A 13,949-nucleotide genomic window follows, 5' to 3' on the forward strand; every position below is an offset into this window, starting at 1 on the left:
AAAAAGTGCTGCCCATTCGCTTCAATTGAGTTGACTTGACAATCCAGGCTCTCTGACATTTTCTTGTCATTTCGTTGAGCACATGGTTTCCTATAGTTGGCCTTGTCTTTTCATTTTCACTCTGTTCTGAAAGTTAGTCGACATTTTTCTACGTTCAAATTATCACATTTATTTTCGAAAATTTGTGTTGAAGAAAAAATAAAAAACAACAACAATTAACAAGAAATCCAAGCCGATTTAAAGATGATGCGCGCTACTCTCAAGATGACTCAACGTGCGTTGATCACAAATTATCCAGTCAAGAATTTGGGTAAGTAAACCGAATGAATAGGACTTCCATGGGCATAGAGGCACCATAAATTCATCTATGTATGTGTCTTAGATTGTCCACGTTTGGTCTTGAAGGAATTGAAATCGCCTCTTTATGTTGCTGGTCCTTTTGGTAGTTCTCCATTCACTTTGTGTTCGGCTCGCTTTTATTCCCTTAAAGGCAGCAGCGGCGGCGGCAGCGGCGATGGGGGCAATGCAGCAAAGGCCTCGTCATTGTCTGGATTTGCTGCCCCGAATTTGGGTGGTGGCATTATTAGTGGTAATGCTCCATCTGTGACTGATGCAACTGCCAAGGTCATGGGCAGCGGTGGCGGCAACAACAACAATAAGTCATCTTCCTATGGCCATGATAATGAAGGTGCCATTAATGAGGCCAAAAATCTTTTGAAAAAGGGTATGGCCACATCCGAAATGGCCGCCGATCAGGCCATAATACGTCCTGGCAAATTGGGCGCAGCTGAGCCAATGGAATGCTTCAATTCCGCCGAGCCTCCCACACGTGGCAAAGCTGACTCATCGGGGTCTGAATCACCTGGTGATCACAATGAGTCTAAGCCCAAGACAGAGGGTTTAAATACTGCCGGCCCGTCTAGCATCAATGAGGCCGTCAATATGGCCAATAAGCAAATACAGGAGATCATTGCCAATCGCCCAGACAAGGAGCAAGTGGAGAAATATTTCTTTCGTGTGGTGGCATTCATCTATGATTTATCCTATTTGATGGGCACTTGGACTGTACGCTTCATCGAACAGAATATCATACAAAACAAGATGGTGCAACATTATTGGAAGCGATTCCATGAGAAAATGGAGCAGGCCAAAAAGGATTAGGCTAATAACTACTAATACTACTGTAAACAACAATATTATGTAAAAGCCACTAATACTACACATTTACATGTATTATACGTACATATACATATATATATATATATATATGTATATATATATAAATATATATACATATGTATCTATTAATATTCTTTCAAGGCTACATCGAAGCCAAGGCAACACTTTAATAACACAAAATCATTTTACACTTAAAAATATCATACATACATATATAATATATATATATATATATATATGTACATGTATATATATTAAATCGATAAAAGATACGCTGATATGGCAAAATATAATTCTTTGGGAGGGTCGGCCGCTCAGCTTTTTATATTCAATTCAATTCAGAGTTATATATAGTAAGCCAATTGGCCAAGTATTTGAGTATCTTGTTACGGGCCGCAGCCAATTGGGGTGGATCACTTTTCAGCGGCTCATACATGTTGGCGCAATGGGCAGTGCCTAAAAATAAAACGAAAACAAAAGTAAATTCAAGAACTTTTGCAAAGATTGCATTTCAAATAAAATATGACTGTACCTTCTATATAGATGGTTGGTGTTTTCACACTTATCGGCTTGATCAAACCCAATGCATGCCAGGGATCAATGGAGCCATGGATATATAGAACATTTGTGGTGTTTGGTTTCAAAGCACCGTAATGGTTATTCGTCTGGCTCACCACCTGTTCCAAATACCGGGCATCCATGTCACTTGAGAAAACATCCTGACATTGTCTAATGAAAAAGTCTACACCAAATCGATCTCCGAATGTATCCGACTTGTTCTCCGACGTCTGATAGAAACCAAACTCATTGCATGTCTGATAGGTCCATTGGCGTGTTCCCTGAGCGGTATCCGAGTCCCATGATATATTTTTCATGTCAGCTATCATTTTGTCATATTTGTAGTCCAGGCAAGAGGCGTTCGATTGCTGGAGCAGCAGATCGTTGACTGCAGCTAAACGTGTGACCGGGGGTCCCATTGTGGTATTTAACATTACATCGCAAATCTATAAGAAAGGTGGTATGTATCATGAGGATAATTGACTGTTAAAAGGAAGATTTCACTAACGTCATCAATGGTTATGTTGGCATGAGGACTGTTATCCTTGTTGTATTGGACTACACCGGCAAAATTGCCAGCTAGATTCTCAAAGAAATTCGATATATCCAATTCATTGTGAATGGAATCCTTGATGGGAGTGCAAGTTCTAGAAGGAAGCAAAAATAATAATGAAAGTCATTGTCAACTATTTTTGACGACTACCCACTTAAATGTCTTGTCCAGATTAGCCATGCCAATCATATGCTTTAGCAAAATCTCAACCTGGCCGAAACTACGTGTCACTGCCTCCACGCAATCCGGTTTATAGCTGGCTAATGAAGCTTTCACCACATCAAAGTATTCCTTAAAGTCCACTTTAGCCAAAAGCGGACCGCTAGAGCTAATGGAACCATAAATGAGATGTGGATATTTCTCCCTGGCCCAGGCTGCCAATGATCCGGGATACGAGCCACCGAAGGCTATCCATTTCTGTGAGTCCTTAAGGTTATATTTCACCTTAATGGCCGCCACAAAGTTGGCCAAGTCAGCCAGTGCCTGCTCGGAGGTTAAGTAAACCAGATTCGGGGTGGACAAATCCTTTGTGGGATGACTCTTGCCATAGTAACGATGCTCCAGCTGTATGCACAATGCCGAAAAATGTTCGGCATAGCGAATCCAAGCACCTTGATGCATCCATTCCTTGGAGGCCTCCCCCTCCCCACCAATCATTAGGAAAATCGGCGACGTACTGTCATTTTTACAGTAGTCTTCGTTGACAAAGTAACGTTGTTGCCAAGTCTGGGTATTCCTTGGCTGGAAATGATCTAAACGCTGATCGAACCACAAGTCTTCCGTTTCCATAGATACCTGGAGTCCTGGCGTTTTGCTGGGTTCACCCAGAAATCCATTAAAAAGACGACCGTGACGGAATTTGGCCAGACTGTTGGTGCCGGCGATGCAGACAATCAGAAGAAGTAGGCCAAATCCCAGGGGCTTTCCAGAGACGCCCCCACTTTGTAACATTTTTCTTTGTTTGCGTAGGTCAATCAAGGAAAAATATATATTTTTTTAATTGTTGTTGTATTTACTGCTTTATTTGATTAGCTAGCGAACGTCCCACTAAGTGTCCCGCAATATTTGTAGTGGGGGGCTATATATGTATATATCACTCAGTCTCTCTCTCTCCCTCACACACACACACATAACCATTTGATTGTAACGACTAACGAAGAGGCGCCCTCTGGCGTCACATCTACACTAACATCTGGCCGGCAACGGGGACTCCAAGCAACGGTTGTCAATTTAAATTTGAAACGAAAAAAAAAAAACAAATAAATAAATGTTATAAAACAGGCCGGCAATATTCATTCGTTCATCTTAACTGAACTTACTGAAAATACACATAGCATAGATATATATATATATTTTGATTTTGACCATTTTTTTTTCGCCTAAAACATGGATGCCCCAATTGACTGCAAGCAATTGCGACCTCGAGCCATATTTGGTATCAACGGCAAAGTGGAGAATGGAGTGCGTCAGCATCCGACAACCGGAGACATTATCTTTGCCCTGGGCAATAAGATCGGGATAGCCGACTATAAGAAGAATACCCAGGAATTTGTGGCCGGTCATACGAATACCATATCATGCTTGGATGTCAGTAAAAGTGGCAAATACTTGGCCTCTGGCCAGATAAATCATATGGGATTTCGTGGCTATGTCATTATATGGAATTATGATCAACGCAAGGAAATTGCTCGACATGATTTGCACAAGGTGCAAGTGCAGGCCATTTGCTTTACGGCTCAGGATCGTTTTGTTGTCTCGATAGGCGGAACGGATGATGGTTCCGTCATTGTCTTTGATATGGAGAGTTTGTAAGTGCATCTGAAATGTAAGAATTATTAGATTAGCTTTCAATTTTCATTTCAATTTCATTTGAACAGTACTCCCATTTGTCGTCAGCCGGCAACGAGAGCCATTTCGGGAAATGCCTTAACCGTGCGTCCTTTGCACAATAATCCATTCTTTTTCCTCACTGCTGGCGATCGTCATCTCCGCCTGTGGAGCATTGTGCGTGAGCAGAAGAAGCTCTTTGTCCAGGATGTTCATTTGGCCAACAAAACTCGCACCTTCTATTGCGCTCGCATTGATAAGAACGATGAATTTGCCTATTTGGGCACGGGCACCGGGGACATTGTGAAAATTGTGCTCAACTGTTGTGATCGGGATAATGTGACCAATCCGGGGACGACCAGCTGCATACTTGGAGCATTTGGCACACATAATGCGCGTAAACCCACTGGACGTGACTGCAATCGTTATGTGAATGGTGTCCGGGCTTTGTATGTGATGGAGAACAATCGTCTTTTGATTGGCGCTGGCGATGGTGAAGTCGAATTGGTGGAAGAACGCACAGATGTGCCATTGATCAATTTTCGTGAATATCCGGGACCAACTTGGCCATATTTACGTACCCTGAAGCATACAAGGGTCTCAGGACGAATTTCGTCTTTTGTACGCTCCACACCGGATAGATTCTACATCTGTACGGACACAAACGAGATTTATGGTTTAAATACTACAACGTGGGTCTTGAAATTGTTAAGGACTTGTCACACCAAGTCCGTTTATTGCATTACCTTTCCCAAGTGAGTAGAAGATAACCGACTTGTTACTTACCTTTTTTGGATTTACCCCAATCTTTTTGCTTATAGTAAATATCCCGCTGTCTTTGCCACATCCGGCAAGGAATGCATACGTATTTGGTCTTCGGGGCGTAAACAAGAGTTGCTTCGCATTATGGTCTATAATTTTAATTGTGCAGCTGTACGTTTTACCCATGATGGAACTAGCATTGTCTCGGTATGGAATGATGGCATCATACGTGCCTTCACACCCATTACTGGGCGTCTAATCTATGCCATTCCGAATGCTCATAATAAGGGTGAGAGATGATGAGTAGTGTTTAGCTTCATCTATATTTAGTTTTGGTGTCAATCTAGGTTGCAGCGCTTTGGCGGTGGCCTCTTCGGGACGTCTCATAGTCACTGGCGGCATTGAGGGTCAGGTACGCGTATGGAAGATAGAACCATATCGTCAAGATCTGTTGGCTGTTCTCAAAGATCATTCGGGACCAATCACAACATTGGATATCAATCATTTGGACACGGAAGTGATTTCAGCCTGCACAGATGGCTCCTGTGTCATTTGGGATATCAAGTTAGTAACAGCAAACAAGATCCTAGATAAATAAAAAGATAACTTACTTCCTATTTCGTGTAGTCGCATGACCCGTAAACAGGTTGTCACAGCAAACACTCAGTTTATGGCCGCAAGCTATTTTCCCACTGGTGTCCAAGTGCTTACCTGCGGCTCTGACGGACGCATTATCTATTGGATGGTCTATAATGGAGCTCTCATACGGGAATTGACCGCATCCAAAAAGTCGTCGGTGAATTGTGTTACTATAAATGACACCGGCGACTACTTTGTTAGCGTGGGCAGTGATCTACAGGTGAAACTCTGGGACTACAACAGCGGTGAGGTGGTGGGCGTTGGGTCCGAACATGCCTCATCAGTGATTAGCGCCGCTTTCAGTCCTTGCGGCCAGATGTTTGTCACTGGAAGTACAGATGGCTCGCTTATTATTTGGGATGTACCAAGGGAATACTGGGGTAGACCGAATCCCCCAGATGCTGCAACATATTCACCGGCCATGAAGGCATCTGTGACAAAGGGCAAGACCGAAGCAGTGGCCCGTGTGGACAGCGGCCATAAAATGCAAATGCCGAAAACTGAAAACATTGGAAATTTGCTAAAAGCCACTCCTAAGGATGATATCTGCTGTGTGGAATGTCCACCATGTGCCCAAAAGAAAAAGAAAGATGATCCTTATGCAGAATGCAAAATAGTTCCGGATGTAAAGAAATGTTGAAGTGTTTTTAAGTTCATAAGTTTAAGCATAATCTAAAATAAATTACTTCTACATGTAATCTCATTAATTTGCAAAAATATTACCCATAAGCGTAGTGAGGTGAAAAGCAACAACGCTAACCCCCCTAGATAAGATTTTGACAACATCCATGAGAAATTTTTTAAAGTGATTGAAGCATTTGCGCCAATTTCATTTACCCCATTTGAGTTAATTATACATACAAAAATACCTAGAAATTCGAATATTAATTTGTTGAGCAATGAGAATAATAATTGAATCTTTTATTTTAAGAAATGTCCTCATAAAAACATTTAACTGTAAGAAATTTATTCTCAAGTTTTCATTATTTGCAGAATTTCGAAATATTATAATTAGAAGTGGTGAATAAATAAAAGGCGAAATTTATTTTCAGTTTTCTAAATGATCATTGTCAATACATATTCCAAATTCTTTAAATTTCAATATTATTTGTTAAAGAAATATTTCAAAGTTTAGATGGAATGCAATTATTTGTACATTTTACAACACTGACAACAAATACAGGGAAGTAGGGAATTAATAATAATGGTTCGTGGTTTGTTGTTGTTTTTTGCCTCTTTGATTTTTGTTGTTTTTTTTTGTTTCCAAGCAAATAGGAGTGCGGCGGCGGAATATTCAAGCGCGGAAATAAATCGAAGAAGACGGCCCAAAGTTACCCGCGTTAAGAACTTTAATTGAACAACACTTTGCACCTGCTGCCTGCTTGACTGCCGGTATAGTCATAACTTATTTACAGTTATTAATAAAAAAATCATTGCTGCTGAGCGAGAGCCATTCAAAAAAGGGTGCAACCAGAGCAAAAACAAAAAAAGGAAAAGAAACACATACAAATAAATCACGACAAGAATAAATATAGAAGAGAAGAAAAAAGGAAAAGAATCACAGCCATGAAGGTTTGTTGTATTGGAGCTGGTTATGTGGGCGGTCCAACATGTGCGGTAATGGCACTCAAATGCCCCGATATTGTTATAACCCTGGTGGATAAAAGTTCCGAGCGGATTGCTCAGTGGAATTCGGATAAATTGCCTATTTATGAGGTTAGTTTTATTTCTTTTTTTTATATTTTTGCTATTGTTGTTTCTTCATTTTGTATCTATGGACATATAAAAATGTGCATGTGTATGTTTGTGTGGAGCGAGATGTAGTGCTAGGAGGGGAGGGGTCCTATGTATGTCTGTGTGCGCGTGTGGTTTTGCGCTCATTGCGCTTTCAATGAAATCCTAAATAAACAAAACATCAATCAGACACAAAATTCAAAGATGAACAAGTAAATGGAACGTCATTGACCCCACTCCACGCTGCCACCATAAGACTTCCCGGTGAAACAAAAACCAGTTCCTATTACACACACACACCTCTCTTCTTGAAGTTATTCAAATTTGTGCGTGAGGTGATTTGCAGGTGGCACTTGGCGGGCGACGGCGGCATCTTGGCCAACCAGCCAAGTACCGCAACAAGGTCAAGTGGGGAAACGGTACGTGGTCGGTGGGTTACTCGCTCTTGGGGGACAACGACAACAATTAGTCATTTATCAATATCGAATCGTAGAAATCCAAAAACACACACACACACACACATAGAGAGAGAAACCCCCAGTACTCTTATGCAAATGACCATTACACTGGACAGCAAAACATTTAATTCACGTGCCCTCAAATGCAAGTGAATCGATTTTTACCTGGCCAATTATAAATATTTAATGAAAATGTGAAGAACGATGTACAAACATTTGTCTCCAAAAACCCGGAACTCAGTTTTTTGACTTTTCATTATTTCTTGGACTGTTTTAAAAAATTTTCAAATACTTCTTTTGAATAATTAATAAAATGTTTAAAAATAGCTTTTGTTATCTTGCAATAACAGAAAAAAAAAACCACTAAAATAATGATTTGAATATGACATTTTTTGCCATTCTTTACAAACTTAAATTCTTGACTTGCAATAAATTTTATAGGGTAGGTTAATCAAATTTTTATAAAGAATACTAAATTGTTTTCTTAAAACATTCAAATAGTGTCTTTAAAACGTTGAACTGGAAATATGACATTATAAAGAATTTTGTCATCGTTTTCAAGCTGGGTAAAGGTAGACAAAATCTTAAATCTAAACCGAAATGGACAACTCTCCATATGGAAGATGATGTAGGTTAATGATCTCTTTTTTCACACTTCTTTTTCATTGCTTAAACTTTCCGCAAACTTTTAAACAAAAATTACAACATAATTTCCATTGAAATGTCGATTTAATGTTCATTGAACTCACTCGAGAATTTGCATACAGACAGAGAGAGAAATGAAATGAATTTGTATTTTATTATTAGAAGGAGGAGGCGGCAGGTGTTAATCAAGAATGAAGTAAGTACATACATAATTAGGGTTATTTTTCCCCCTACTTGGAGGTCTTGTGCACATTTACTGATAAGTATTGGTAATTAAGAAAGAGAGCAACAGGAAATAAGTATAATAATAGAAGACACGAGACAACTCTGCAAATTGTTTGCTAAAATAAAAATGTGATTACTTTACTCTACACACACACAAGACAGAGAGAAAACATAGAAGAGAAGAAGGCGGAGGAGGAGGAGTAGTAGGATGTCAATGCCAAAAGATAATGTTGACAAGGCCGCCAACACAAATAGTTTTTCTTTTTCGTTTTAAATTGCATCCTAAAAATCATTATGATCATCACTTAAGAATTGAATTTTTTAAACAAACCTTGGCCTCATTAGCAAAAAGCAATTACTTGGGTTTTACTTCGGTCATTACTCAGCCATGCTAGGTAATAAATAAATTGTTGTATTTTCTACAGATAGATACATACTTATACATATGTATGTATGCTTATTTGTATTTGTGGGTTTGTTTCTTCAGAAATCCGATAAGAACCAAACACTCTGTGTCTACGACTGATTGCCTGCCTGCCTGACAGACAAGAACGTGGACAATTTAGCAATTCCTTTTTGTATTCTAATAAATTTCCACTTATCCCTAGACCTCGAAAACAAAATATATATGTGTAAATACATATACATACATACAAATTGGTGTGCTTATCTCGTTCACAAGACCAGACCCTAAGTATTATTATTATTATAATATATATAGAAGGAAACAACAAAGTCTGATAACATTGCGCACATACTCACATTACGATGTGGGCAGACGGAAGCAAAGCTAAATTATTTCAGTCGGAAATGCGACAATAAATAGAGCAAATGTCATGCCCCCAATACCCTCCCGCTCCCCGCCCCCTAAGCACATAGCTGAATCCCTCTAATAGGCTTTAGTCCATGGGTTTGTTTATTTTTTAGGGCTTCATTTCATATGAAGAGAAACCATTTGCTTTTTGAAAAGAGTTTCTATACACATTCAACTGGAATTTACTTCTCAAACTATTTCAAAATTCAACCTGTTTACAATTGGAAATGAGAAACAAACCTGATTGATATATATACATATGTATGTTCTGAATGTCTCTCAAAGGCCAACTACTTCAGATTTTTTATTATATATGTATATGAAATAAAATATAATTTCAATTGACTATACTTCTTATGGATTGATTAATGTATATTTCTGAAAATATTTAGCTTTTCACATTTGTTTTTTTTTTTTTCGAGATTTATCTATAAATTTTTAAATTGAAATTCAATAAATTCTAATTGTATTCATTTATAGCTAAATTTTAATTCCAACTCTTTATTGATTGTTGTTTATTTCGATATGAGTAATGGGGAAATCAAAAAATCAGATAATTCCCTAGCCTCTAATCATGTTTAACATGAAGTTTGCCAATGAACAGAAGACCTTTTCTAGATAACGATTCCCAGAAACTGCGTAAGCAGATTGCAAAGAGTTTGTACACATACATATGTATGTATATATAATCTTATCTTTAAACCAAAATGGAACGTCATCTATCTACACTTTGGCTATCCAATAACTAAACCAACAAAAAACAATTCAACGTGATTAGAATTACATTAGTTAGAAAACGGGGCCAAAATTGTAGAAAAACTATTTAAATAAATGAGTTGACATTATATGTATATATTTTTCTTCGACAGCCTGGCCTGGATGAGGTAGTCAAGAAGTGCCGAAATGTGAATCTATTTTTCTCCACCGACATTGAGACGGCTATTAAAGATGCAGATCTCATCTTTATATCAGTCAACACGCCAACAAAAATAAGCGGCAATGGCAAGGGTAAGTAAAGTTTAAGCATCAAATAAAATTGAAATATATTCCCTTCATTCTCTTCTTAAGGACGAGCTGCTGACCTGAAATATGTGGAAAGTGCAGCGCGTATGATTGCCGAAATTGCTCAGTCGAATAAAATTGTCGTGGAGAAGAGCACGGTGCCAGTGCGAGCTGCCGAGAGTATTATGCATATATTGAGAGCAAATCAAAAGCCTGGCATACATTATGATATACTATCAAATCCGGAGTTCTTGGCCGAAGGAACGGCTATCAATGATTTACTTAATGCTGATCGTGTATTAATTGGTGGCGAAGAGACACCGGAAGGACATCAGGCGGTGGAGAAACTATCATGGATCTACGAGCATTGGATACCCAAGAAGCATATATTAACGACGAACACATGGAGCAGTGAATTGTCGAAATTGGCGGCAAATGCATTTCTAGCTCAGCGCATTTCTAGTATTAATTCCCTATCGGCTGTATGTGAAGCTACCGGTGCCGATGTCTCTGAGGTGGCACGTGCCGTTGGTCTGGACTCGAGAATTGGTTCCAAATTCCTGCAAGCATCGGTGGGCTTTGGCGGTAGTTGTTTCCAAAAGGATATACTCAATTTGATCTACATTTGCGAGAATCTTAATTTGCCCGAAGTGGCCGCCTATTGGCAGCAGGTTATCGATATGAATGACTATCAGAAGCGACGTTTCTCACAAAAGATAATCGAGAGTCTATTCAATACGGTGTCGGATAAGCGAATTGCCATATTGGGTTTTGCATTTAAGAAGAATACGGGCGATACACGGGAAACGGCAGCGATTACAGTGTGCCAAACGTTGCTTGAGGAGGGTGCCAAACTGGATATCTACGATCCGAAGGTGGAGCCCGAGCAAATAATCGATGATCTAACGCATCCAAGTGTAACCGAGTCACCGGAGAATGTAAAGAAGGCCGTACAAATCCACAGTGATCCGTATAGTGCAGTTCGATCCACACATGCTTTGGTTGTGTGCACCGAATGGGATGAATTTGTGGATTTAGATTATACACGCATCTATCAGTCGATGATGAAACCAGCCTACATATTCGATGGCCGTAAGATCCTTGATCATGAGCGTTTGCAGCAAATTGGTTTCCATGTTCAGACAATTGGCAAAAAGTATCAGCGTACAGGACTTTTACGCTCCTGGGGAATTGTGCCACAACTGTAGGGAAACTAAATGAACGAGGCAAATCCAATATACATGGCATTTAGACTTAAAAAGTTGACAAAAAGCAAAGCCCAAACTATTTTCCAGTATTTACGAGACGAAATTTTAGTAAATATCGATGTGCGTGTGTTTTATAAGTTTTTTTTTTTTTTTTTTTTTAACGCTGAGACAAGCCTAAAAGGTGTGGGTGCGTCTCTGCCATTGGCAAATAGTGCTAGAAAAGATGTCGTCCCAATGTACTATAACATTTATCAATCTGGACAGAAGAGAAAGTACCGACTCTATATTACTTTGATTCAAGTATTATATATAAACTTAACGATATCGTAACTTAATGATATCATCTTTCTTATCAGAAATACTCAATGGATGTTGCCCTAAAACGGAGATGGCTGTGTTTCTACTATATATTATAATAACGCTGATAACTACAACGATAAAAAATAAAGAGTATCCTTGTAAAGGATATGAATCTATCTCCAATTCGACCTGGTATGTCCTTTCAGCTGAGTATTTCTGATAAGCTATGACCCCAATCCCTAACTTTTTATATCTTTAAGAGGTTTCAGACATCATTAGGAACATAGGAATATAGCTTTTCTATATTAAATTTGTAATGAATATGAAATCAGGAAAAAATCTAGAAATAGTTTAAGAGACATTATTAATTCTCTTTTTTATGCTTTTGTTATTGTAATTGGTCCAAAAATGTATAATTATTTTTTAATTTAATGAAAAGCGAAAAATGAAAATTTTCAATTACTTTCAATTACTTCATATATTAATGATTAAGCTTCAACTTTTGTTACTACATGTATTGCATTTCAAAAAATAATTTGCCATTTTGTTGTCATGTTGAGATCACCGCACCTTAAACAATTGTATTCCTATAATCGATCCTCTTAAATCAAGGATCGGAAAAACCAACTGCAATATTAAAACCTTAACTGGATTAAGCTTATTTCTTCTCTACTTATGTGGTTCCAAATTCAAAACGTAAGCAGAAAAAAAAAACGAAACATAACATAAATAAAATGTACATTTTATAAATCACTTAAAATGGTATTCTCTTGATGATCTGGCGATACCAGAGATAGGATGTGGCGGCCGATAAACTGAACCAGGTTACCAAATACGATAGATGATCATTGCGTAAGGTAACACGCGTCTGGCCACCAACTGGAGCATCGGCAGATACTTTCTCATCATAGACAGCGTCGAGAAAGACATGAGCGGCACCTGATTTGGCACACATCTGTTGTAGGTCACGATAGAGATAGACCTTACCGCCACTGTGATCGGGTGTAAATTGTGGTCTCGATTCGCCCTTTCGCACTACAGCAGTTAGCTCTAATTCGCCTGAGATTTGGCCCGAGGGTCTAGACGACGGCTCAGCATGTTTGCGAGAGACCCAACCTCGATTAATTAGAATTATATCACTAGACACGGAAAGAGAGAGAAATAATAGTTAGAGGAGCAAGCTGGCAATCAATGTATTCTATTACTCTCTATCCGACAACTGGAATGGAGTTACCACCAAATAACCATTGCCCGTATCCCTCTTAGAGATGAGACCTCCTTGCGTCTCAGTGCCATCAGGTCGTATGAGTGATCGTGGGCCCATGCGCATCTCCTTGTCATGAAGAAAATGTCCACGCACCTTAACCAAACGGTATTCCATTTGGTTGATATCGTTAAGACTAAAATACAAAACGAAAAATACTATTTTTACGAGAAATTTATTATTTATTGTTTTTGTAACTTACTTGTCAGGCAATGCCACTGGCTCCATATTCAATTGTTCATGTAGATCCTTTATAAGTTGCTCCTTCCACATTTTACGCTTTACCTGCCAACAACCCAAACCAAATGTTGTGGCTGGTATAAGCTAAGGGACAAGAGAATTGCATTAGACTAGAACTTTGGCTGAGGGAAACTACTCTCTCTTACCAGAAGGAACCATCCCATGGCTGTGATCTTCTCATTTTCTTTGGGCCTGGGTATGCTTGTGGTCCAATCTGGCTGGCCTGCCTTAAATGGCGTTTGTGCCATTTTCCGTGTCACCAATTGGACTGTGGGCGGGCCATGGCTTTGCTTTAGTGGGCGTGACACTAGCCGGCATAATCGCAACATTATTCAATTGTTTCCGTTGAGGCCTCTGGTTATCCAGTCGGTTAACAGATGTTAAATCACTGCTGGCCAGGGCTACAGCATGAAACTATTTGAAACTAAAGCTCGTGACTAGGTTCTCGTAAATTTATCATTCGAATCTATTAGCTTGACGAACAAAGGCAGTTCGATGAGCTTGAATATTATTTTATAGCAAAAGATTTAAACGCATGCCA

At 39.0% G+C, this 13,949-nt stretch overlaps 5 protein-coding genes across 5 annotated transcripts; 3 read left to right on the forward strand and 2 right to left on the reverse strand.

The window, feature by feature from the left end:
* The first annotated feature begins 77 nt into the window (after nt 1-77).
* LOC137579032 (uncharacterized) lies at nt 78-1,227 on the forward strand. The gene is made up of 2 exons (XM_068292699.1): nt 78-310; nt 383-1,227. The coding sequence occupies exons 1-2, from the start codon at nt 244-246 to the stop codon at nt 1,159-1,161; spliced, it is 846 nt and encodes a 281-aa protein (XP_068148800.1). The 5' UTR covers nt 78-243; the 3' UTR covers nt 1,162-1,227.
* Nucleotides 1,228-1,310: 83 nt separating this feature from the next.
* On the reverse strand, nt 1,311-3,358 carry LOC137579273 (putative serine protease F56F10.1). Its single transcript, XM_068292993.1, has 4 exons — nt 2,445-3,358; nt 2,246-2,384; nt 1,712-2,183; nt 1,311-1,635 (listed from the first exon to the last, which is right to left on the reverse strand). The coding sequence occupies exons 1-4, from the start codon at nt 3,239-3,241 to the stop codon at nt 1,508-1,510; spliced, it is 1,536 nt and encodes a 511-aa protein (XP_068149094.1). The 5' UTR covers nt 3,242-3,358; the 3' UTR covers nt 1,311-1,507.
* A 122-nt stretch (nt 3,359-3,480) lies between these two features.
* On the forward strand, nt 3,481-6,216 carry LOC137579272 (cilia- and flagella-associated protein 52). The gene is made up of 5 exons (XM_068292992.1): nt 3,481-4,098; nt 4,168-4,872; nt 4,939-5,168; nt 5,227-5,443; nt 5,507-6,216. The coding sequence occupies exons 1-5, from the start codon at nt 3,677-3,679 to the stop codon at nt 6,156-6,158; spliced, it is 2,226 nt and encodes a 741-aa protein (XP_068149093.1). The 5' UTR covers nt 3,481-3,676; the 3' UTR covers nt 6,159-6,216.
* A 533-nt stretch (nt 6,217-6,749) lies between these two features.
* On the forward strand, nt 6,750-12,664 carry sgl (UDP-glucose 6-dehydrogenase sgl). The gene is made up of 3 exons (XM_068292492.1): nt 6,750-7,234; nt 10,264-10,402; nt 10,463-12,664. Exons 1-3 carry the CDS (start codon nt 7,085-7,087, stop codon nt 11,602-11,604), a joined length of 1,431 nt encoding a protein of 476 aa, XP_068148593.1. The 5' UTR covers nt 6,750-7,084; the 3' UTR covers nt 11,605-12,664.
* Nucleotides 12,626-13,846, reverse strand: Surf1 (surfeit locus protein 1). Its single transcript, XM_068292493.1, has 4 exons — nt 13,555-13,846; nt 13,371-13,492; nt 13,110-13,304; nt 12,626-13,043 (listed from the first exon to the last, which is right to left on the reverse strand). The coding sequence occupies exons 1-4, from the start codon at nt 13,735-13,737 to the stop codon at nt 12,659-12,661; spliced, it is 885 nt and encodes a 294-aa protein (XP_068148594.1). The 5' UTR covers nt 13,738-13,846; the 3' UTR covers nt 12,626-12,658.
* Nucleotides 13,847-13,949: the final 103 nt, after the last annotated feature.

Source organism: Drosophila tropicalis, unplaced genomic scaffold, assembly GCF_018151085.1.
Source record: "Drosophila tropicalis isolate 14030-0801.00 unplaced genomic scaffold, ASM1815108v1 contig_694, whole genome shotgun sequence".
Taxonomy (NCBI): Eukaryota; Metazoa; Arthropoda; class Insecta; order Diptera; family Drosophilidae; genus Drosophila; species Drosophila tropicalis.